Below are 25699 nucleotides of genomic sequence, written 5' to 3' on the forward strand. Positions count from 1 at the left end.
ATGTGCCTAGTACTTTATGTGGCACATATGCACATGCAGTGGTTTAGTGATTCGATTCAAAATGGCTGACTGGCAGCCATCTTGTTTTTTGAAAATGTTGTATTTTTGACATGCTTTGTCAGTTTTCATTCAAATTTAGTACATAGATCATACATGTTAGGATACATGTCCCCGACCGTCTGTGAGTTCCTGAGTCTGTCCGTTCGTCCGTCCGTGCGTCAGTCTGTTCTGAGTCATATTTCAGAATCCTGTAGACCGATTCCGTTCATTCTTTGCATGTGCCTTGTGCCTTATGTGGGAGATACGCACATGCAGTGGTTTAGCGATTCGATTCAAAATGGCCAACTGGCAGCCATCTTGTTTTTTGAAAATGTTGTATTTTGGACATGCTTTGTCAGTTGCCATTCAAACTTGGTACATAGATTATACATGTTAGGTTACATGTCCATGCCGATTTTTTTCGTAATTGGATCAAAGATGGTCGGTATCTTCTTTTCTTTTTTTTTATGCGGTATCTTGGACGTGCTCTGTCAGTTTTCATTCAAATTTGGCACATACATGTACTTTATACATGTTAGGATGCATGTCCATGACAATTTGTTTCAAAATCTGATTGACAGCCATCTGACTTTTTGGCCTTACTACTATTAATATTTCCACAATTTATGTACTATTTTCATTCATATTTGGCACATACATCATACATATCAGTGTGTTTCATAATCAGATCAAAGATGGCCGAATAATGGCTGTTTTTATTTTTGGCCATATTACTACTACACAGAACACGTGTTTTGATGTACCGTACTCGACCGGGTTAGCGCCCAGAAGCCTCAACTCAGAAAATCACGATTTTGTAGGGGTGGGTGCTTACCCGAGCACCCCCCTCGAAAAGGAGTGCAAATGAAAATTTTGATTCATCAAGTGACAGATTACGTCTTTGAGGGAAAATCAAATTACTAAATTAATTTGTGTCGTCATTGATTTTCACAATGAAGAAACAGAAATGATCACAAAAAATATGCACATTTTATTACAATATTAATTACGTACCACCATAATTTACGGAATTAAAAACATTTGAGTCTTTTGGAACACAGTCGAAGTCAAAATTGTCATATTATTTCCACTGACGAAGTTGTTGGATCGTACGCAAACTCTCGATGAAAATCACTTTCCGCCATGATGCAATTGCAGATTTGACCTACAGCAGCGTCGTTTGACCTAATGGGTCAAAGTTGGTTATTAACTAATCAGAATGCTGTGTTGTACTGACGCAATTCTTCGGAAATTCCCAATGACTTTCCGGTAACGCAATGCGGAAGTGAATAATCGATGTTGAAGTACGATCTGTTGGAATTGATTTCAGCGAATAAACGACATGGTTTTTCCAAAAAACTAGTAACTAGCCATTTTTGAGAATTAGACTGAATATGGCATGAACTATGTATTGCATTTTACTTGTATTAATTAATAACAGGTCATTGTCGAAGCGTAGTTTACGCACGGTTACCGTGTTCTACGCATTCACAACATGTTCACAGCGGTCGATGTCCACGCTGTATCATATAAAAACGCTTACCAAGATTCGTTACGCAAGACCAAGTTTTAAATTAGTTGCATTTTGAAGGGGTGGGCGCTTTGCCGAATGTGACCCCAAATATAAAAATTGCGCAAAAGTGGGAGGTGGGCGCTTGCCCGGGCATGGGCGCTAACGCGGTCGAGTACGGTAAATAGACAATCTGTTGTATACGCCACTTGGAACTCAAGTTTCAAGGACACGCTCGCGACAACCCTTCTGCTTTAATATGATGAGCACAAAAAGAACTTTCAAAAATTTAATGGGGACTGTGTCATTTTCAATGACTTGTAAACAATGTACCGGTAGTAGGGCTTGTAGAGCTTTTGAAATATGTTATAGAAAAGCTGACCTAATTTTATCCCACGTGTCCATTAGTAAATTTTCGCAGCTGGTTAAGTATTCAAAACAAGAAAAATTTTTGCATTATGCCTGTCACCTTTTTTGGGGAGAACAATGCCATTCCGATTCCAGACCTTGGTCATGTATGGATAGATCTTGTGTGAACTTAATACATACATGTACATTGAACGTTTGCAAGTAATTTTGTTTCTCAGACTGGATTCAAAATGGCTGACTGGTGGTCATTTTGTTGTTAGTTATGAATGTGGGGTGGGGGGGGTTGGCATTTTGTTGTAATGAATGTGGTTTCAGAGCTGTATCTGACATTAATTGACCAGGATGGATCTGATTCAGAATGGTGGAATGCTGTTATAAAGTATGCCTCTGACATATATTGATTGATGGCAATCAAACTACTATTCCTATGTCATTTCTTTCATGCTCTGATTCAAAGTGGCTGACTAATTTCAGTTATGTTTACTGTTAAAATAAGGATGACTCTTGTCATATCATGAAATGACTTGCTTTGGTACAAAATTGTTGACTGGTAGCCATTTTTTATGAATTCTTTACCAGATCACTGACATGCTTGAACATTCTTCAAACATCACATAAGCATCAAACTTAATGTTGTACATTTCCATATATATGGAACTGAATCTCGCTCATACATGAACAGATTTTGTTTACTACATGGTATATGCATTTTTCACATATAATGGTATTTAAAACATTATGTTGAAAAAGTAACGTGAAATAGCTGTGCTATTTCCAATGACTTGATTTTCTTGTATGCTGTTGAGTGAGATTAAATATAAATATTTATTGCTCTAAAATCTTTGTCTTCTTCTATTTGTATTGCTTTTGTAGATATTAAACTTGCAACAAACACAAGGATCTGCTATGTCATACCAGCATGTACCAGGGTGTCACGTATTACCAGAACGCACATCATCTGATGAAATCAGTTGTCAGTTAGCCAAGTCTCAAGTACCAGGGTGCGACATATTACCAGACCACACGTCACTAGATGGAATCAGTTGTCAGTTAGCCAAGTCTCAAGTTCCAGAGTGTGACATATTACCAGACTGCACATCACAGGACGGAATCAGTTGTCAGGTAGCCAAGTCTCAAGTACCATGGTTTGACATATTACCAGACCACACATCACCGGATGGAATCAGTTGTCAGTTAGCCAAGTCTCAGGTACTTGGGTCTGACACAATACCAGACCGCACATCACCGGATGGAATCAGTTGTCAGTTAGCCAAGTCTCATGTACCAGGGTGTGACATATTACCAGACCGCACATTAACGGATGAAATCAGTTGTCAGGTAGCCAAGCCTCAAATACCAAGGTGTGACATATTACCAGACTGCACATCACAGGACGGAATCAGTTGTCAGTTAGCCAAGTCTCAAGTACCAGGGTGTGACATATTACCAGACCACACATCACCGGATGGAATCAGTTGTCAGTTAACCAAGCCTCAAGTACCAAGGTGTGACATATTACCAGACTGCACGTCACAGGACGGAATCAGTTGTCAGTTAGCCAAGTCTCAAGTACCAGGGTGTGACATATTACCAGACCACACATCACCAGATGGAATCAGTTGTCAGTTAGCCAAGTCTCATGTACCAGGGTGTGACATATTATCAGACCACACATCACCAGATGGAATCAGTTGTCACCGGATGGAATCAGTTGTCAGTTAGCCAAGTCTCAGGTACCTGGTTCTGACATATTACCAGACTGCATTTCACCGGATGGAATCAGTTGTCAGTTAGCCAAGTCTCAAGTACCAGGATGTGATGTAATACCAACCACACAACACCAGATGGAATCACCACTCAGTCAATCCAGTGTCAAGTACCACAGTGTGACATATCGTCAGACCACACATCATCCGATGAAATTAGTAGCCCGTTAGCTGAGATTGTTACTGATCGTCACTTGAACGCTGCTCCATTAACGAATGTTTTTACGAACAATACTGACTCAGAATATGGCTGTACATGATTTGTGATGTTTCCATAATTCTGTTCGGATGAAATATCCCAAACAGGCTGGACAGGGAACATATTTAGTTGCACCTATCTGATATGATGGTTTTTTTAAAGGGAATTAGAAAACCCTTTCCTGCCTTGAGTACTTCAACATTATTTGCATGATTTCCTTTGTTAGCTTTTGCCACAGCAATTTTCTTTCAGCACTTCTGGATTTAAAACTCAACACATGAGCTACATCTGGTTCTTCACTATGCTTGAGAATCCAATACGTGCTACCATGTGCTTGAACAAATATGCACAGAAATGTGGTTTGACTTGCCCTGAATGTTTCAACTCAACCAATCTTAAGAAAGCAAATTGCAACTATGTCTCAACTTTTCAACTTGAAAGACAATGGACAGGAAATTTTGGCTGTTTTTTGGGGTCATTACATCAGAGTTCATAGGAAGTTTTATAGGCTCCCACAAAACACCCTGCAGATCGCTAAAGTCAGCAGAATTCTACTTGCTTGTGAAAGAGGATCTGTGGAAAAGTACAAGAACAAATCACTTGATGACATAGAGATTGACTTGAATGGTAAGTATGGATTTACTTTAACGTACATATATGCCAGAATATTTTCAATGAATGTGGTGATGGTATGTTCTTTTTTACCGCCCTATATTCGTGAAAGTAATTCCTGATTGAATGAAGTCATTTCGAAATTGTATTTATGCCAAAGCCACAGTTCCTGTGGTTGGCAAAATGGTTTTCAACTGCAGTTTTGAAATTTTTAAATGTTATTCTAAAAATCGTAAATCACATTTATGCCTAAACAAAAATGGATGTTCTTACATAAAAAAAAAAATTAATTTCTCATTACTATTGTATGCTTCATCAATATGTGTGTTTATTTCAGATGATGAAGAATCAGTGCTGATTGATATCAAGACTCCTGAAGGTATGTGAGAGTTATAATACTGGAAAATCAAGAATTTATGGATGGATTGACGATTAGAAACAAGGTGGCTGAATGTCAATCATTTCAGTGTTAAAAAAATCATAATTAAGCATCAGCTTCTGGATCCATATCTTTGACATGTTTATGTTCCAACTATATTACTATAAACAAAACTATACATCTTAAGTTTGATAACTAACTGGGACTGTGCCATGCATGGCTTGTTTTTTATAAAGGGGAAATAAAATCCAACTATGAAACTATTACATTACGTTATTCTTCATGAACAGCGTCTGTGTTTGCACACACTGTCACAGATCAGTACATTTCCGAATCTTTATTACTTTCATTATACCTGGTATTTTTTCAGCACCTACTGAGAAAACAGCAAATTCAGCTGTACATTGTATGTAAGATAGAACCATATTTGATACTAGAATCCAGTTTTAGGAATCTCAAGAATGGGAATGAACTTTCTGATGATATTGTCAATTCTGCTGTCTATCCTGCCACTCAAAAAAGAGAGGTAACTTAAAGTTATATTAATTTAAAGTTATATTAATTACTTCACTGAGTCTGTGTCACATGTACATCATTGTAATTAGATAAGAAATAATTTGTGTACACTATAGCATGCTGTACAGTTATCATGTGCTAGATAATATAATTAAAAAATAGAAATGATAATATTATAAAAGCTAAATTAAATCTTGTTTAAATTGTTAATACAATAGGGGACATTATACTATATAGGTTTTTTTTCAGAAAGATGTGTTCAACCTATAGGTGTCTTGGCAAATTTAAAAATCTGAAAAACTAAATTTCAGGATTAATGGCATTGGTTTGTTTGTTAAAGCTTCTCTTGTACATTAATGTACATTATTGCTATGCATAGCTCAACAATTTCTCTTCTGGACAACTGAAGATAACCTCACTCTTAAAAAAATTATTAGATGGCAGAGGAGTTCAAACTTTATTTTGAACACCATTTGTTTTCATTTGAGTTCTTATTCATAATTTCATGTTTAGTTTTATATCCTATACATGTCCAGGCTCCACATGTATGTGGTAAATTTTGTTACCACTTTTCCAGCTGAAGACTACAAGTTGTGAAATATTTGTTATTCTATATCACTAATAGCTCTAAATTAAGTTAAACTTTGTGATTTAAACTGAGCATCATTAAAGCTATGATGTTCAAGTCAATTTGATAACTATATTCTTGATATTTTTTTTCTCAGAGAATCAAATTTTTTGACCATAATTTAATGTCATCCATTTGTCTGAGGGGTGAAACCACTTATCCAAAGAAGGTAAGATTATTTGAGTAACCGCATTCAAAAAGTGAAAATTGGAAATGTATTTTCTGATATGACGTCTATATTAGTAACCGGTGTTCCACAGGGCTCCGTCTTAGGGCCATTATTGTTCTCAATGTACATGCGTCCATTGGGCGAGTTATTGCGACGTCACGGCGTAAAATATCATTTTTACGCCGATGACACACAGATTTATTTATCGGTTTCTGAAGATGATCAAATTCGCGCCCGGGTGATACTTCAGACATGTATTCAAGATGTTAGCGATTGGATGTCTTGTAATTTCCTACTTTTGAATGTGTCGAAAACTGAATTTGTGTGCATGTCGTCTCGGAGATTCTCACAAGACTCGTGTCCTTTGTCTAGTATCGCAATTGGTGAAGAATTGGTTAGTGCTTCGTCAAGTGCTAGAAACTTAGGTGTCTTGTTTGATTCGCAGCTATCTATGGAAACACACATTTCTACTATTTGTAGATCTGGATATTCCCATCTAAGAAATATTAATCGTATTCGTAAATCATTATCCCAATCTGATACTGAAAAGTTGGTACATGCTTTCATATCTTCTCGCTTAGACAGCTGTAATTCATTATTGTCTGGTCTCCCTGTAACTAAGATAAAACCTCTTATTCGTGTACAAAATGCAGCAGCCCGCCTTGTCACTCGTGCTCGAAAATATGACCACATTACAGACATTTTTATTAAACTTCATTGGTTACCAGTTGTACAAAGAATCAATTTCAAATTACTTTTACTAGTGTATAAATCTTTGTATGGTTTTGCCCCAAATTATCTATGTGAATTAATCGAATTTTATGTACCGAGTCGTAGTTTAAGATCTGAATCGAAGTTTCTTATTAAAACTCGTCAGATGTGTAGTAAAAAGTCCAAGGTGTTATACAAAGACCGTGCTTTTGAAAATTTAGGTCCTAAACTTTTTAATGAATTACCTCTGTCTGTTCGTTCTAGTCCTTCAGTAGACATTTTTAAATCCAGACTGAACGCACTTATTTAAATGTGCTTTTAATATTTGACTGATTGTTTATTGTATCAGCGCCTTTGATCTTCATATGTTGGAATTGTTGCGCTTAATTAAATAGAGTTATTATTATTATTATTATTATCAAGCTTTAAAAGTTTTTGTGACCTTTATTTTATAAAACTTTGTCTAAACTAGTTCATGTATGTTTTCATTCTTAGCAGTATACATGTCGAGTAAATAGAAATTTCACATGTGCCTATTCTGCATATGTATAAAAGATCTTATTTTTATTTTTATTATCAAAGTTGCATACTCTTCACTCATTTTTGCTTTTAGTCCCCGTTCGGACGTAGTCCGAAAACGGGGACTTATGTTTTGCCCTGTGTGCATCCGTGCGTGCGTCCGTGTGTGCGAACGTGCATGGACCGATTAAGTTCAAACTTCACTCATACATCACACATTATATGGGACATATGCACATGCATTTTTTTCATGATCCGATTAACGATAGCCGAATAAGGCCGAAAATGCATCAAAATCGCACATTTTCACCATTCCGGACCCGGATCTCAGTTATGCATGAACAGATTTTGTTCAAATTTGGTACATACATTAAACATAATAGGACCTTGATGCACGTCATTTTTTTTTTTTTGGATCGGGTTTGAAATGGCCGACTGGCGGCCATTTTGTTTTAAAGTATTCAGTTCTGGATCCGTATGTGAGACATGCTTGGATTGTTCGAGTTCAAACTTCACACACACAAGGTACATCATGTCACAAATATGTATGTGCATTTGTTTCATGATCTCATTAACGATAGCCAAATGGCGGCCGCTTTAAGGCCGAAAATGCATTGAAATCGCACATTTTCACCATTCCGGACCCGGATCTCAGTTATGCATGGACGGATTTCAGTCAAATTTAGTACATACATTAAACATAATAGGACCTTGATGCACGTTATTTTTTTTTCGGATCAAGTTCGAAATGGCCGACTGGCGGCCATTTTGTTTTAAAGAATTCAGTTCTGGATCCGTATCCGAGACATGTCTGGATTGATCAAGTTCAAACTTCACACACACAAGGTACATCATGTCACAAATATGTATGTGCATTTGTTTCATGATTTCATTAACGATAGCCAAATGGCGGCCTCTTTAAGGTCGAAAATGCATTGAAATCGCACATTTTCACCATTCCGAACCCGGATCTCAGTTATGCATGGACAGATTTTGTTCAAATTTGGTACATACATTAAACATAATAGGACCTTGATGCACGTCATTTTTTTTTCGGATCAAGTTCGAAATGGCCGACTGGTGGCCATTTTGTTTTAATAAATTCAGTTCTGGATCCGTATCCAAGACATGTCTGGATTGATCAAGTTCAAACTTCACACACACATGGTACATCATGTCACAAATATGTATGTGCATTTGTTTCATGATCCGCTTAACAATAGCTGAATGATGGCCATTTTAAGGCCGAAAATGCATCAAAATCACGTATTTTCACAATTCCGGAATCGGATCTCAGTCATGCATGGATGGATTTTGTTCAGATTTAGTACAATGTGTTGTACATATGCAGGTGCATTTCGGTCATGATCTGCTTTGAATGTATATGTCACTCAAATATGAACGGAACGGGGACGTGTCATTGACAATGACTTGTCTACTTTCATTTCCACTTACAGATTGATTTTTCCAAGCATGACTTGATAATGGGAACTATGTATGAAGGTGGACAAAATATTTGTGGTATTATACAAGATGGACACTGAACTCTTGTGGTAAATATTTAAGAATTTTTCTTAGTCATTCTCATGTATATACAAATTTATATAATAATCTTTCATTCAGTAATACAGATAACAAAGCACTGATTTCAATTTTCTCATTAAATCTTGCTGTCACTTTGCAGTTTTCTCAGTATCTTTGCCTACTTGTCTACTGAATTTGTAGAACACGGATAGGAGGCTATGTCGTGCAAAGCACCTCTACCTGTCAATCTTTTGGTACATCCTTCTGATTTTGTGAACACTTATGTTTGAAAAATGGTATTTTGTGCAAAAATTGTTTCATTCATTTCTTTTTATGCACTTTAGTTCTGTTGGCAACTATTACTGCAAAAATAACTATTTGCATTATATATTTTTTGATAGACAGTTTTTTGCAACATGCAATTATTAAATATTGGCACTGCACTCACTGCACAGGTTACAGTATACAGGAATTCAGGTAGCTGTAACTAGGAAAAATATTTCTGTTGCTGTGCACTGGAAACTAAAATTACCTTACAGATATTACAACATTTCTATTCATCTGCACACGACAACTACAACTGGTAGTTTATACTGCTTATATGCACTCAGACTGTTTTTATATTCAGCTTTTTCTTGAACTGGGACAACAGTGCACAATCTTAGAGGCTTATATTCAGTGAGGTCTTGAGCTTTCATCATGCATCGTATTGGATATATGCACATGCATACATGCTTCTATGGTGTAGGAATTTATCCACACATCCCCCATGGTACATGCAATATCATGAGTATAATTTCCTGTCATAATAAAGACAATGTTGTTCTTAGTATGTAGTAACATCATAAATATATGCCCACTTATTTATAGCAAAATAGAACTAATTATTCCAAGATGCCAATATCACGACTTATGTGTATGGTAGACTCAGTTTGAGCGAGTCAATGAGTTTCAATTCAAAATGGCCAACTGGCAGTCATCTTGTTTTTTGAAAATGTCATATTTTGGACATGCTTTCTCAGTTTTTATTCAAATTTGTTTACATAGATCATACATGTTAGGATATGTCCTTCGTTCGTCAGTGCATCCAACTGTCTGTGCGTTCGTACGTTTGTCTGTCCGTCCAGAGTTGTATTTCAAAATTTTTAATTGTAGTGCCTCATTCCTATCTTCAGACATGCATTTTCTTAAACATACTTTAAACAATTTTAGCAAGTGCAATAACAGAGTGCACCTCAATTTGTTTTACTTTCACTTGTGATCTTTGTTTTTCTCTGCTATATCTTAAACCAGAGGGGTTGTCACGCAACACATGTTCGAATTTGATGTAAATAAACTATCTGTTGTATTTGCCACTTGGGACTCAAGTTTCAAGGACACGCTCGCAACAACCAACACCTTCACTTTAATATGACGAGCATAAAGAGAACTTTCAAAAATTTAATGGGGACTGTGTAATTTTCAATGACTTGTTCCTCATAACTATGTCATTTTTTTTTCATCATGTCAACAATTCCAACATTCAATGTTCCTGTCCCGATTTTGTGTCACAGTGAATGCGTATACATGTTGATTACTTTTGACTGTTGACCGAATGGAAATTTTGTGCTCTTGAGTCTTTTTGAATGCCACAATAAATGACAGACAAAAGATAATTTTTAGTCCTCAAATGTCAATTCACCAAAATACAACTATGACTTGTTTTAATTGGGGCACATTTTCTGTTTTAATATCTTATACGCATCTGACACAGATTTTGTTTATCTGTTGAACTCTTGAATGTGACTTGCCTGTATAGATATACTTATTTATATATTCTGTTGTTTTGAATAATAGAATAAATGAAACACACATACTTCTAATGATAAAGCTTCTGATATAAAAACACTTTTTTTTAATGATTGTTTTGACAGGAAGTAAATCAAATGGAGCGCAAAATATTATATCTCAATTCTTTGGGGGAAAGCAAAGAGAAAATGAATCAAATTCAGCAGAACTGGAAGTGAGTATTAGTCTATATTATGTACATGTATTGTTTTCCATAAGTCAACTGTTGGTACTAATCTGTTTCTGATCTGTAGGGCTTGATAAGGTAATTTTTTGGTCTTAAAATTGGATGTTCAAGCCTTGGGTCTGTGTGTACAATTTTGGTACATGTATGTGTAAGTTAAATTTTTCCATTCCTGTATGAGCTTTGGAAAATCTTAAGGTCCTGGCCATCTATGCACACATGTGTACAAGTATGTTGGGGAGCCAGTTTTTGGATGCAGTTTGGCCAACATCATTCAAATTTTACCAGTGCTGAAGTTTTTCAGTGTCACGGATGTCTATGATCATTTTTCTGTTACCAGTAATAACAATTGCATTGCATTGCCGAGTTGTAATTTTTATTTTGTCAAAGTTTGCTGCCATTGTTGAGCTAATACAGCCAACTGGTGGCCACTTTTATTTTGATGGATGGTATTCAGGACACACATCTGGAACAGGCCTAAAGAAATTCAATTCATTTTTTGTACATGGATAGTACATGACATACATGATTGTACATATAAAGATGTGGTCAAAGATGGACTGTCATTAGTTTTGGTTGTTAATTTGCATCTAAAAATCAAACTATTTTTCATGGCTGGAACCACATTTTTGGCATGTGTGGACTTATTTCAGTCAAACTTTTACCTTTTAGGGGGGGGGGGGGTGATGCACATCGTGGCTGCTCAATATTTTGTTTTCATCCGTCCATTCAAAATTGTTTAGTACATGCATGGCACCAACATGTACATGGTTTTAATGAATGCTGAAGTAGCAACTTTTCACTTCTGCAAATACACTTACTACTTTGTGTCTGTTTTACAGCAATCATATTAGTAAATTCATCTGCTACTTACTGGTTAACATAATTTGAACAGGACTATGGCAATGAAAACACCTTAGTTTATGGTGATTGGATACTGTCACTTCTGAAAGCTAAAAATTTGTCCTCCACTGTTCTTTTACTCTTCTAACAGTTTTTGATTGAAATATTTCACTTTTTTTTAGTAAATTTGCAGTTAACAAAGAAGAAGATGGAAATTACAAAGTATCAACAATTGACCATGCAGTGCAAGTGTCTCTTGTGGAGTTTTTGTCATTAAGGTAAGGATATATCCCTGAATCATTTGAATATTTTGATGTGTATTAGTGTTACAGCCAGGAAACCTCATCGTGTGTCAGTTGAAATTTAATGCTACTTATCAGGGATAGGAAAAAGTTGTCAAAACAAGTATTCAAATTCACAACTCTGATTGATTGCTTGCCATGGCCTCATGCCAGCGCCAAGACAACATTTAGATTTGCAGTCCCTGTTGGTACATTCACTGTCACCCAACAGTGGTTTACTGTGTTTGATGCATTATTTATTACAGATGAATTGAAACATCAGTCCATGACTTCCCTTTGAATTTTCTGCGCAAGGACTGTACAAAATCAATCCATATTTGAAATGAGAATTATAGTTTATTATTATCACATTATATAGGACGAAAATTACATGTAAATAGTGTCCATTGTCGTAATTCAACATTGCTACGATGTCAATAAAGTTTCTATAGGGTAATTCAGTAACGATCTCCACTTGTCAAAAATACTTCTCGTAAAAATAACAGTAGTAATAGTCTTTGAATGTATTAATAAGAATGGCCAATTTATTACGGATACTTGATTGTACGCAAGTTAAAATCTATAGATTATATCAAAGCAGTTCTATTGCCACTCGTCTAGTAAAGATCAAGGATTGGATGATAGTAGATACATTATTTGACAAACATGATTACTGAAAAAACATGTGGCTGCAAAGTATAAAATATCTATCTTTCTGGAGCACAGTTGTATTTGTGTTTTACCCTTTCAAATGTATTATATTTTTGATTCAAACACTATTTTAATTATATTTAAAAACTTTGAATAAGAATCAACTTTACAACCCTGAATATGCTAACATTATGTTACACTAATGCAAAGCTAACATCAAGTTAACATGCATTAACACATTTTGGTAAACAAGTTTTGAGCTGAAATAAATGGCTCATGCATGAGGGAAATAGACATTTCATATTTCTTTGACTGCTGTCTAGTTTCATCTTGTGAGGTTTTTCACTTTCTGATGTCTATGATCATTTTTCTGTTGCCAGTAATAATAATTGCATTGCTTTGCCTATTTGTAATTTTTATTTTGTCAAAGCCTTTTTGGCGGATGAAAAATAATGTGGGCATGTAGTTATTTATACATGTTCTATGATTTACATGTATATCAATTTTTAAGTTTGCAGAGTATTTAGCAAAAGAAAAATACACACAATTATTGCATGGAATGGACAAAGTTTTTGAACTCAGAGAAGATATCGTATGTTGGATCTCAGAATCAGGTAAATAAGACATTCTCTCTTGAAAAAATAACTGGATTTTCTTGTGTTAAACTTTATAGTATTGGCTTTCATGTTTGTTACCCACATTCAGAATTTCTTCCTTTTAATTTTAAGTATATACTTTTCTTGAGTTCATATGTGATTTTGAAAGTAAATAAAATCAGAAATGCAAACAACTTTTAAAATAATAATGTGTAATTTAGTGTCATTTGGGTTCATATCGTATGCCAATATTGTTTTTTTTTTAAATACACTGTTTTCAAATTTTTATAATTGACTTTCATGAATTAAATGGCTGGCTGTTCTTGCAGGTGTTAAAGAGCAAAACTCAAACACAAATGAACCATTGCTTCAGACTGAAGAGCAAAAAAAAGCTAAACAAGCACATCCAGGTAAGTGTGCCACATTTTGACAGATTGGTAAGTTGGAAACATGCTTTGTATCAAGTAACATACGTTTTTATCATTATGTGCAGTCCCTTCATATATACACTTTCTGGAGATATTACTATCCTTACAATGATGGGGTGTTGATTCGTTCTGGCTCAAATTGTTCAGCATGCATGAAGCTGGCAGAATTTCAATTTATAACTAACATATATGAATTGCAGGATTCATTTTTCTTCTTTCTTTTTCATTTACATTTTACTTGATTCTTCCTTTTAGTTCAGCATGAGCTTGCTTATCCTAAAAGAAGAGCATCTGGCAAAAGTGATGTTTCTTTCACTCAGACTTCATCTAGTGTAAAGAAAAAAAGCAGACAGATGCCTCAAGGTATGGAACTGTTTCAGTATGTCTTTAGCTGCCAAAATTTCAATGTGTATTGCACCTCATAGACTATGACTTTATGATGTCTATTTAAACAATAATGAACGACCCGCCAACCCATAATGGATGAAAGCTTACTCCATTATGAGTTGACAAAGAATTTATTATTGTTATTTTTTGAAGCATTTTCAATATCAGTGGATTTGCTGCCACTAAAAAATGGAAAATTTCGAGAAAAATCCACAGTGAACAGAACTGTTTCGCAGTCACTGGCCTGTAAATCTAAATAATTTAAAATGTCTTTCTGAAAATTGTATTCACAATCTCATATGGCAAACTAAGAAAGAAACTAGTTTTTATCCATCAAATATTCTTGTAATTAAATAATTTACAGTGTGGTGTGGAGTAGCATTGTAGTGGTCGCCCGAGTGAACGGCACACAGTGACTAGTACTTTTGGTGTCCGTCACGACCTTGCACTATGCTATGCTAGATTGCCGCCTATGGACTGACGGAATTGACTGAAGTATGCGTAGTAGTGTGTACCATGGGTACATGTACGTTGTCGTATTGTTACCCAATCCAGCAAGTGTTTTCAAACCATTGAGGTGGATTTTATTGGCTACAGTCCTGTAATAGCTATTTTCAAATGCTACGAGAGGCCCATGATTTGATGAATACTTCAAGCCAAACGAATGCGTAGCGAGTGAGTGAACATGGCTGGAAAGCTAGTGGGTGTTAGCCATCCTACAAACAGTGATTTTAATCTTGCTGTATAAATAACAAGTCATTGTTAACGACACAGTCCCCGTCCAAAATTTTGTGATTTGACATATCAATTTGATGCTGATGAAGTCATTGAGATTAGATTGAAACCATTAATAGGAGATGGATTTGTAAAAAAAATATGATTTATTGCTTTTACGTGAGAATTGGACAATCATATTGAATCAAATTACAAAAATAATGTTCGTGTTGATGTATCTATTGGTATACTGTTTTTGTACAAAATTTAAACAGAAATATTCATTGCATTCATAGGAAAGTAGGCATGGGTACCATGAAAAACAAAATGGCCGCCATATTTGTTTGAATCACGAAAAAAGTATGACGTGCACATATAACCAAATGTGTATGATCATCATTCCAAGTTTAATCCAAATCGACCCAGTCATCTTTGAGAAACAGCCTCGGACATGTGAAATGACGATTTAGCGCTTTTACATTAAAATTGGGCATCGGCCAGCCATATCGAATTGAATCACAAAAACCATGCTGGTGCAGATGTATCTCTTGGTATACTATCTTTGTACAAACTTTAAACAGAGACATTCATTGCATTCAAGATAAAGTAGCATGGGTACCATGAAAAACAAGATGGCCGCCATATTTGTTCGAATCACGATAAAAAAATGACGTGCAACTACAAACCAATATGTATGATCATCATACCAACTTTGATCCAAATCGGCCCAGTCATCTCCGAGAAACTGCTGCAGACACGTTTAGGTATCAGAAATAGCAAATTTTACATCCAAAATGGCCACAAGTCGGCCATTTTTGCTCTGATAATAAAGTAACTTGACGCGTATATGTAAGATATTATGTCTTCATGTAAAGTTTGAATGAAATCAGTCAATTGGTGTTTGAGATATAGCTCCGGACGTACATACATACGGATGGACGGACGGACGGACGGACGGATGGAACTAACCCAAAATGATAGTCCCCGTTTTCGGACTTCGTTCGAACGGGGACTAAAAAAAGACACCTGACAACAATCTTGTTTCACAAATAAGTGTAGTACTACTATTCATTTTTCTGTACTCACACTCTGTAAACATAGCAGCATCTGCTTGGATGAATCACCCCGGGTTAACCTTAGTTCATTGACACGATTAGGGACATGACAGCGGCATCAGTCGTGGAATCTAGAAGCATGCCTACTAGATGAAATGCTTCAACCGAGCATGCTTTAACGTAGAGAGCTAACGAGGATGCTTGCAATTTCTCTTCTTAAATAGTTTCTCCTTTATTCGTTTTCGAAAACTACATTGTAATCAAATCCATGGTACAGGGATCAATAATGGGATACATTATTGCGAATAATCTGCTGCATTGACATCATAAAATCCACTGATATTGATAATGCTATAATATAATTAAATATAAGGTTTACTTTAAAATTGCATTACATCATTTATTACATATCCATGTTGATTTGTTTTTGTTATGTTTGACTGACTGGTGGTCATTTACAAAACCATAAAAAATCAACATATGAAAATGTCATTTAATTTGAAATTACTCATAGGATATTACTTATACACCTTGTTTTGATTTTGAGTGATGGCAATTTTTCAACTATTATTTCAAACAACTTCTTTTTGAAAATCTAAACAATTTTGCAGCAACAGATTTTGATTTGCGGCTGTCTATTTACCTTGTTACTTTGTAACAGTAGATTTACTTGATATTTTCTTTTTGTGTTAGGTGCAGAATATAAGATATGGAGTGTTGAAGAAAAGATGGCTGTTAAAAATTATTTTTCGCAAGATATTAGACTTCTACACGTGCCTGGAAAGGCTGCTTGCAGTAGTTGTTTACAACAGAATCCAGTTTTGTGCCATAGGTCCTGGAAAAATGTAAAAGATTGTGTTCGTAATTTGATTACGGTACATAAGAGACGGAAGGAATGAATTCTGTTATTTTTGCTGCCAGATGTTATATAATAATGTGGTATACATCAAACTGTAAAGAACTGCTAAAGAGCCGCCAGTTCATATTTGCTACCACACCTGATTCTACATCTCACCTCATCAGGTGCTCGGCCATGGTAGTATTAAACTCTTTTTATAGAAAGGGATTCGTTCCAGCAGGATTATGATTTAAGGTATAGATACAGGTTCTTGGGCACTTGGGAGTGAATTTTGTTTTTTTTTTGCTTTTTTTTATCCAAAGTCTTGGCTATAGATTGTTAAAATTTCGCAGTATTGTGAATAGTGGAACATACTCAAAAGACGATTTTAAATTATAGAAAACAGGTACAAACATTCTCTTTTTTGAATGTTTAGCAAGATTAGGCAAGGCTACATACATAAATAATCAAAAAGAAACATGGTGAAAAAAGTAATGACGGGATCTCCATATTATGCACTATATTTAACTTTTTTCAAAACAATAATAGGTTGTTGTCAAAATAGTGTGAGAATTTCAAGACAAACTGACAAAAACTGTGGAAGCTAATTAATTTCCAATCTCTGTGACTAACCAGAAAACACGAACGGAGATAATGCCTGTTTTATGAAAGTGACGTTAATCGTCTACAAAAATGGCTATTGCATCACAACGACATGCCAAAATCCATCATACATCGATGCTTGCTGATGTTCAATCGTCAGATAAAAAATAAAATAAAAATATTTACAATTCAAGGGAAACGGACGTAAAATTGTCTGCAGAGTCAACACCTTGCGCGAAAACTGTCACGGTGTCGTGTTATCATTTCCACTGAGGGAGGGGCACAATGGATCACGTAAAGCTGATGAGATATTCATACAGTTATATAAACATTGCGGATTGAGTCTAAATTTACTTTCCCTCAAACCTTAAAAAAAATACATTGTATGACTCAGTTTTTCGTGATCTCCAGTGAAATGGACCATGCGAAGTTAGACGACCAGTTTGAAATGGGCCGTAATATTTTGCTACACAACGGCTATTTGCAGTTTTTACTACTCAATCGGTCAACTGCCTGTGAGAAAAAATCTAAATGGGAGGGAAAATATTGTAAATCGAGACAGGTTTCATTCAACTAAAGATGAGATGGGTCGATAAAAATTAAACGAACCCTGACCTCTGGAAGTACCCGATTTATAGAGTGCCTTAGTACCAGAGGTTGCAGAGCATACATACAACGTACTTTTCGACATCGCTACAGGTGCATGCTAGCTGACAAGGGGGTTTCCGATTGAGGTAACCAAGATGGCATCACAGAGTGCTTCATTTTTCCGTGGTGCTTAAAAACAGAATCTTGTTGGCAATTTTTCTGTAATTTCCAGGGTATTTTTTTATTTTTAATTAACCGAGCATTTTACGAGCATGCCATTGAAAAGTTATCGATACAGCACAGCAATGGTGTTTATCCATTGCATTGCAATGCTATCAGCAGGGTGATCTCTACAGCAAAACGAAAAATGTTTACTTTGTATACTTCAGTTTTAAAATACCTTGGGAGAAAAAAAATGTGTGAAAACAAAAATATTTAGTAATATAACAATATGCCAGGCTAGAAGTTGTTGACATGTTGCGAGATAAGGGTGAAACTGTTTACTTATCATTTACAACTGTAAGCAACGTAAACAAACTTCGGGACATTTAATCACATACGTGTGCCTCGGTTCCCTCTATTTTAAAATCGTTTTTTTTGAGTGTTTCAGCATTGACAATGCTCCAAAATTTTAACATTATCTAGCCAAGACTGTCTGGGTAAGAAAAAGCAAAAAAAAAAATAATTCACTCAAAGTGCCCACGAACATGCATCTATACCTTAAGGCCACTTCATTGTTATTGCAATGAATCTCACACTGTCAGATATTGTGGTCAAATCTATGCAAGTTGTTGTAACCTTTGCAGTTGGGTCATACCTTCATTAATTTCTGATAACTGGTACTATAGAAACAGTGACAGGTTCTTAAAGCGACAATAGATTTTGAAAATTTTTGTTTAAATATACCTACATAAAGATTACCAAAATACTGTTTTAGACATAATTGCGTGGAGATCGGTCAGCCTTTCAAGCTGGGAACGTATTTGACCCAGGGCCTTCAGTAAGTTATCATGTACTGTAATTTTTCATCAAAACTGGAATTCAATAGATGGAGACCATAACGCAACCGTGCCCCCCCCTTATTTCACTGACAATGATTTAATGTACAATGTCCGTTTATGCTATGCTTTCAGTGTCTGCAGGAAATGTTTTATTAAAATGAAAATATCGATAGTTGCAGCTATTGTCATTTTAACTACAGTGGTCACAAAAAATTTATGTCTTTATACTGAACTGAATGTGTGATCAGGTGAAACAAACCTATCTCTGCTACTCAGTAGTATTCTACATGTGCACTTGTCCTACATTCTAAAAAACATGTTACACTGATTGGTCTTATGGTAATCATGTCAATCAAAATCATGCTTTGCTCCAAAAGCCAATAGCAAGTTTGAGATATTCTGTGTACATCATTTGTTACTTGGGATGAATTATAAAAACATAATTGGATTCTAGAAATGTAAATGTTATTGAATTGAGCTCAATCTGAAATAAGTGACTGAATTCATGGTTCCATTAATGGAGTTCCTGTGTTCTTTGTTATGATTAATTAATATTTTCATGTATTTCTACCTCCATATATTTTGTTTTTCATTAAATAAATCCTAAAGCAAGGTGGTCGTTGCGCCATGGCCTGGTTGATAATGGACTTGTACCGATGCACACAATGCGTGTGAAATACATTGTTTACGTGTAATTCAAACACCCGCTGCGCCGACCACCACCCTTTAAGTTTATGGGCATAAGCATTTAGATCATTTACAATGATCATTTTGTGCATTTGATCTTGGGTGTACTTGAGTTCCAAACAGGTTTATTCCTTCCACTACCATAGTTATCTGTGGTCATCCACAACATGGTCTTGTTTAAATTTTGGAGTACCGTATGCTCTATCTCACCTAAATTTGGGATGGAAAATTACCACCTTTTCATGCTGGAAGTTTCAAAATAAGAATAAACATTTTGTTTGATATTGCATTCCAACAGAAACGAAAAAATATACTAAAAATATTTACAAATTTTCTATACATAATGCCACATGTGGCTGAGAAAAAACACAACTATGGAAAACTCCCTGCCTATACTATTAACAAGTACACTTTGATCTCTGCTCATTTCTCATTATAATGTAAGAAAGGAATATGTATTCCTTCAAACTATTGCAAATAAAGTTGGTTATTAGAAAATAGCGTGATGATATTCTGTGTGAAAGTTGTATCAACCAGATTCCAACCCCATTCTATTTTAGCGAATTCAAAATTTGGAAACAATGCTAGATAAATACTGATACGAGTTCATTGCTCTGAGAATTACAGTTGCAGTTTATGCAACTATCAGTGTTGTCCCCTACTGAAGATGTACATTGCCATTTTGTACAAAAAATGTTAAAAAGAAATGCTTGCTTCCCTAATAAAATTGTGCAGAACGAGAGGGGAGCAGTTATTGGACGATGTTGTATATACAAAAATATCCACACCTATTTTTATTTATACATTTAATTACTTAACATCCATTGGAATGGATGATAATGGATAGATGAAAAGTGACATGGCAAAGAAAAAAAAATTAAAAATTTAGGAAGTGTTGCTGTCTAAATTCAAAACAGATTTACAAATATTAAACTAAAGGTATTCACAGAGATTTATTGCTCAAGCAAATTTGTGAATATTTTGTATACATAAATGGAATGTTTTTGTGCTGGGCATAGACAGGGCAAGGCATCACAAATTGTTTTTCATTTTTTCGATCTGATTTTTGTTACAGAGAAGACATACCTCGCATTTGCTGGTAACTGAGTGTACGAGTTTCAATTCTCTATAACAATTATACTGCCATTTGTGAATTGCACTTATATGTGTGAATGCTATGCTATTGTTCATATCAGTTCGAGGACATGTGAAGTGACACTTTGCACATGTGGGAGTGACACCCCCGAGATTTTCCACGTCCTCTGAAAAAAAATCGCGTCCTCAGAAAGGAGGTCCTCAGTATGATAGTCAAACGCAGGTCCTTGAAAAAATGGTCTGATTGCTAAACTCTACTAACCCATGTATACCTACAATAATATTATATTATGTAATTAAATATCAAGCCTGTAAACCCACTAGAAAGTGACGTCCTCGGAGACTGGTCTAGAAACCGAGTCCTCTGAGCATATAGTAATGCGAGTATGTGTGTGTGTGTGTGTGTGTACTCGCATTACTATATGCTTCGAGGACGTTGATAGGTTATTTGACCTGCCTCCGAGGACGTCTCAATGCTAGCGAGGACATTTTCAGGGTCCTCGGATTAAAGTGCTATAGAATGGCTTCAAATGACCTATTAACCACGTGACACCATTCTGAGACACGTCCTCGAAGAACGCGTAAAGTGTGAAAAATTTACACATTTTCGTTGGAGGCCCATTTCAGCCTCGGGCGCCCCCAATTTGACAGATACACACATTTCAAAGATACACGCAATTCAACAGTTATAACGCGTCTCACTGGTTAGTGCGCCACCTTTTAATGGCATATAGCAAAGGTATTACCACAATTCTAGTTTTAAGTGAGATCCGAGGACCCCGGGGGACATGAGAGGCCTCATTGTTGTCCAAAACATGATACACAATGTGTAAAGGTAGCGAGAAGGGTTTGATGACGTTTCTGATTAAAGCATTCTCTGTCTATTATCTCATTCAGAACCGTAATTTAGCTTATATATTTCAAAAGCCTAAGTATAGAGGGACACGTTGGCACAATCTGGAGAGTCAATGTTTACATAATTACTACGTGACCGCAAAAATGGCAAAACTTTTTGTAAAAATGACCAAGTCTGCGATTGCAAGAGTACAATGAGGGAATTTCCGGGTGAAATTTGGGCAAGGCATTGTCTGTAATCAAGTCTATTGAAATGCGTCTTCCATAGTCAAAAGACCTATTCTTCCGATTTCTACGCAGGTTTGTTTTTGGTCCCCTAATTACTCCACACTTGGCACCTTTAACATACTATTATTCTGTGACAAAGCATTTTCCTAAAAAAAACCAGAAATATTTCGCACACCATCATTATCTTTTGAATGCTAACTGCGAGTTTGAATGTCCTAGTCCGAAGGCACTTGATTTGGCGGTGGTCCCAATAAGTCGTACTCAATCAAAACTTCAACTCAAGAAAAACGCGAAAAACAGTTTTCGATAATAAAACATTGGAAATTTGCTGCGTTATTATAAATATGCACTAAAATGGCCAAACACATTAACCACTGATATCATAGAACTCATAAAGAGTGTCAGATATAATGAATAATTTCAAGCGTGAAAAATGAAGAAAATTGCTGGCATTTGAGTTCGTACTTCAGGAACGTTCGGGCACGGTTACTAAAAAAGTAACCGTGGTTTGGGTTTTCATTGTTATGCAAACGAACAACGAGGGATAATCCTCTGACAAACATTACTGTCCCACTGTACACGCTGACAGTTTACAAACAAGCTAATCCTTCAAGTGTCTCTGATAAGAAATCTAACAGAACGGGTTTCATGGTGAAAAAAAATTGCTGTGTCAGAGTGTGACGCTGAGTGGCAGATTTTGTTTGCCTCGTCTGTCAACGCTTTTTTTTCCTCGCCATTGCGTTAGAAAAAATGGTATTAGTAAAATAGAATATTGACTTGGAAAATAAAACTATTTAAACGAAACTTCCGTTTTCCAATCACTTTTTTGTCTCGCTTTTGCTACCGCTTGCTGAATTCGACCGAACAATTTCCGCTTTATTTTCGACCGCGCAATTCCCGAAATATCATTCGGACTAACAAAAAAATTCCGAGGTTCACATTGCCTTATCATTGTTTTTCTGTTTTCTATATATGTTGAACAGCTGACACAAGTTCAAATACTTTTTGTTTTAACTATATATATAATTATATGCACGCAACCTGACCCTTTGACCTAGATTTGGCTTGGACTGAATATTTTATTTTAAACAATATTCTGACGTGAAATACAAAATGTATTTCGACACAAGTACGACATGGTTGTCTGGGTTTTCTTTCCTGATTATTGAGTCTTCGCAATGTGTTTTGTATAAGTATTGTTGTTTTCCTCCGAGGCGAAGACAAGCTGAAAGACCATGAAGCTAAATGGCAGTTCCATTCTGAGTGAAAGAAAATATTTTCTAAGCCTAAAATAAAACCTAATATTACATCTCTTTGTGTATTTGTTAATATTAATTAGTATTTGTTTGGAATATCGTTGGTTTCTTCATACTGAGTTTAGGACGGGCGTCGATCAACACAATGCTGACAATGGACGTTAGATAAACACGCACTGTTTACGATAATAAGCTTACACCTGTTATATCAGAATCCTTAACAGGATGTTTACCCGAATATTGTGCAAATTTGGACAAATTATATATTCATCACTCACTCAAAAATACGATACACTTGTCTGGAAGTGGTGAATTTTGAGATACAAATATGGCATTAAATCCATCGAATTTAGGGAAACCATGTTCGATCATGGTGTATATAAATTTTGAATTTTGAGATAATTCACTGGAACGATGCCTGATAATTATGTATTTAAACGATGTCGGGCCGGTTGTACATGAATCCAAATTAAATATACAAAAATGGACCAAGCAGTCCCTCAAGCTGGAAGACTTGAACTATCACTGAAACTTAGGGATACAATTTCATTGACGCCAAGTAACATAGTTTCAGGCCTGGCCAGTATTTTGTCGTAAATTAGATCAAGACTGTAGAACTTTATTCTGAAGACTACATATATATATATATTTGGCATGAATGGAATACAGTTTCTTCACGTGCATCGGCCAGGGATCAATCGCTGCGAACACGACCAAGTACATACTTGTGTATTTGTCTGCTGTCCAAGACAAGTCATTTTACAAGGACAATCACGAGGCGTGTTTCTACGGGAAAGGTGACTCAAAACGCTGACGAGATTGATTAAAATGAATTGTAATGAAAGTATAATATGTTTCCCCACCATGGGTGGCTAGGCCGCGGGTACACGGTGTCATGCGACACCTGCTCACGAATTATGCCGGCTATTTGCTACCCCAGTTTAGTTTTCCAGCAACCTTTCCCAAACTGAGGGACAGCTGCTACAAAATAGGCAAAATATTAAAAGATAAAATTGCATGTCATGTTTGAAATGTGCATTGATATATAACATGTTACACTCAGTGGGTGTGCTACAGATTCCGATCAATATTACAATATATTTTATTTTCTATATTCAGATTCATAGATTCAAATATAGCCAATCACGTTATCTCACTGCGCGAAGCGGTGAATAAACTGCAATTACAGTAACAAAACTCCCAACACAGCCGCCATGGCACAAATAACCTTTAAATCCACCAGGCTATAATGTGACTGATATTTGTTTAAATGGATAACTCTATTGAACATGGTCGAGAATAAAAAGGTCTGTCTGATCACTGTGGTCTGATGCACTGCGTGTTTTATAATAATTTAGACACGTAAAAAGCAACGTGTGCAATTTGAATAGGATTAATTGGTTTTGTCTTAATTAGTTATTTTGTAATATATTTGCCGTATTTTAAGAACATCCGCTCAACTGCTGAAGCAGGCGATGTAGTGCCGTGGTCGTTGATAATGTTTAACTGAAGTGTAGCCGAGTTCTTTCCTTTTTTGTTCTTTCTTTTGAATATTAGAATTGGGCACGTAACAACTCTATCTTATTCATCAATTTTTTATCCCGTTGAACATGCCGTTTTATAACTACAAATATTTCGATTTTGATAGTAGGCATAATCTCTGCTGCCGACTGTCATTACATTTGTTAGAAAGTATTAGAACATGTAACCACAGTGTGTACTCAAAAAGCATCGACAATCAAAAATGCTATTGACATGTCAGACAGTCCGCTAATAATAACCTATACTTAAAGTTCAAATTGTTGAGCCCCATGAATTGTATGCTAGTACTCCGAATGGGATATCACTGTACGCAAGGTAGTAGGACATGTGTGAAGCTAAATAACACATTGTAATAAACAGAACAAAATCCCGATATTGAATTTTGTTTTGTTCTAATAACTCATGTGCGCATTCACATTGTGATTTATTTTGGTTTGAACAATACGAAGTGCGATGTCTGCCCATACTGGGAGTACACGTTAGATAAAAACAGATCTATTCTAAAAACACTCAATAATAGACAACCCTGCAAAAAATTTAGAATCAAGTGCGACAATATCAAAATATGTCGTATTAATAAACGTCTTAACAACTTAAACTTAAAAATACTCGAAAATATAATGTATGTCCATTGAACAATTTAACAAAAATAATCTTGCAAATTTTTGACAACTTGAACATGCATTATTTCACACGAAAATAAACAATCACGCTGATATTTTGATAGTGATTTCAGAGTTTTCCTTGCCAAGAATCTTTTTTACAGTATTGACCTTTATGATGCGCTGTGTTAGTTACTTTATAGAAACGTTTTTGTGTGAAAGAATTCTGCCCACACTGTCGGAAATAGGACCAAGGTTAACGGTGCTATATGCCTATCAAGACTACTTTAGTAAATGCCGTATAAATATCCACTGCAATTGATTTCATGAAGAAACATAAACCTCGTTGAAACAGTTTGTACTTTTTTATCGTACATGATTTGTCGAACTGTCAAACGCCATATGCTTTTCCAAGACCAATTTAAGGAATAATAAATGTGGCTGTCTCTACCACCACCGCCACCACAAACAACGCCAAAATCATAAAATCGATAAAG

General features: G+C 35.7%; 1 protein-coding gene across 1 annotated transcript; it reads left to right on the plus strand.

Annotated features, from left to right (window-relative positions):
• Window positions 1-5299: 5299 nt before the first annotated feature.
• LOC144364062 (uncharacterized) lies at window positions 5300-20122 on the plus strand. Its single transcript, XM_085493212.1, has 9 exons — window positions 5300-5400; window positions 6116-6187; window positions 8875-8970; window positions 10855-10943; window positions 11978-12073; window positions 13239-13341; window positions 13653-13733; window positions 14007-14114; window positions 16601-20122. The coding sequence occupies exons 6-9, from the start codon at window positions 13287-13289 to the stop codon at window positions 16804-16806; spliced, it is 450 nt and encodes a 149-aa protein (XP_085349338.1). The 5' UTR covers window positions 5300-5400; window positions 6116-6187; window positions 8875-8970; window positions 10855-10943; window positions 11978-12073; window positions 13239-13286; the 3' UTR covers window positions 16807-20122.
• The last annotated feature ends 5577 nt before the right edge of the window (window positions 20123-25699 follow it).

This window comes from Saccoglossus kowalevskii, chromosome 18 (assembly GCF_978046115.1).
Source record: "Saccoglossus kowalevskii chromosome 18, keSacKowa6.1, whole genome shotgun sequence".
Classification (NCBI taxonomy): Eukaryota; Metazoa; Hemichordata; class Enteropneusta; family Harrimaniidae; genus Saccoglossus; species Saccoglossus kowalevskii.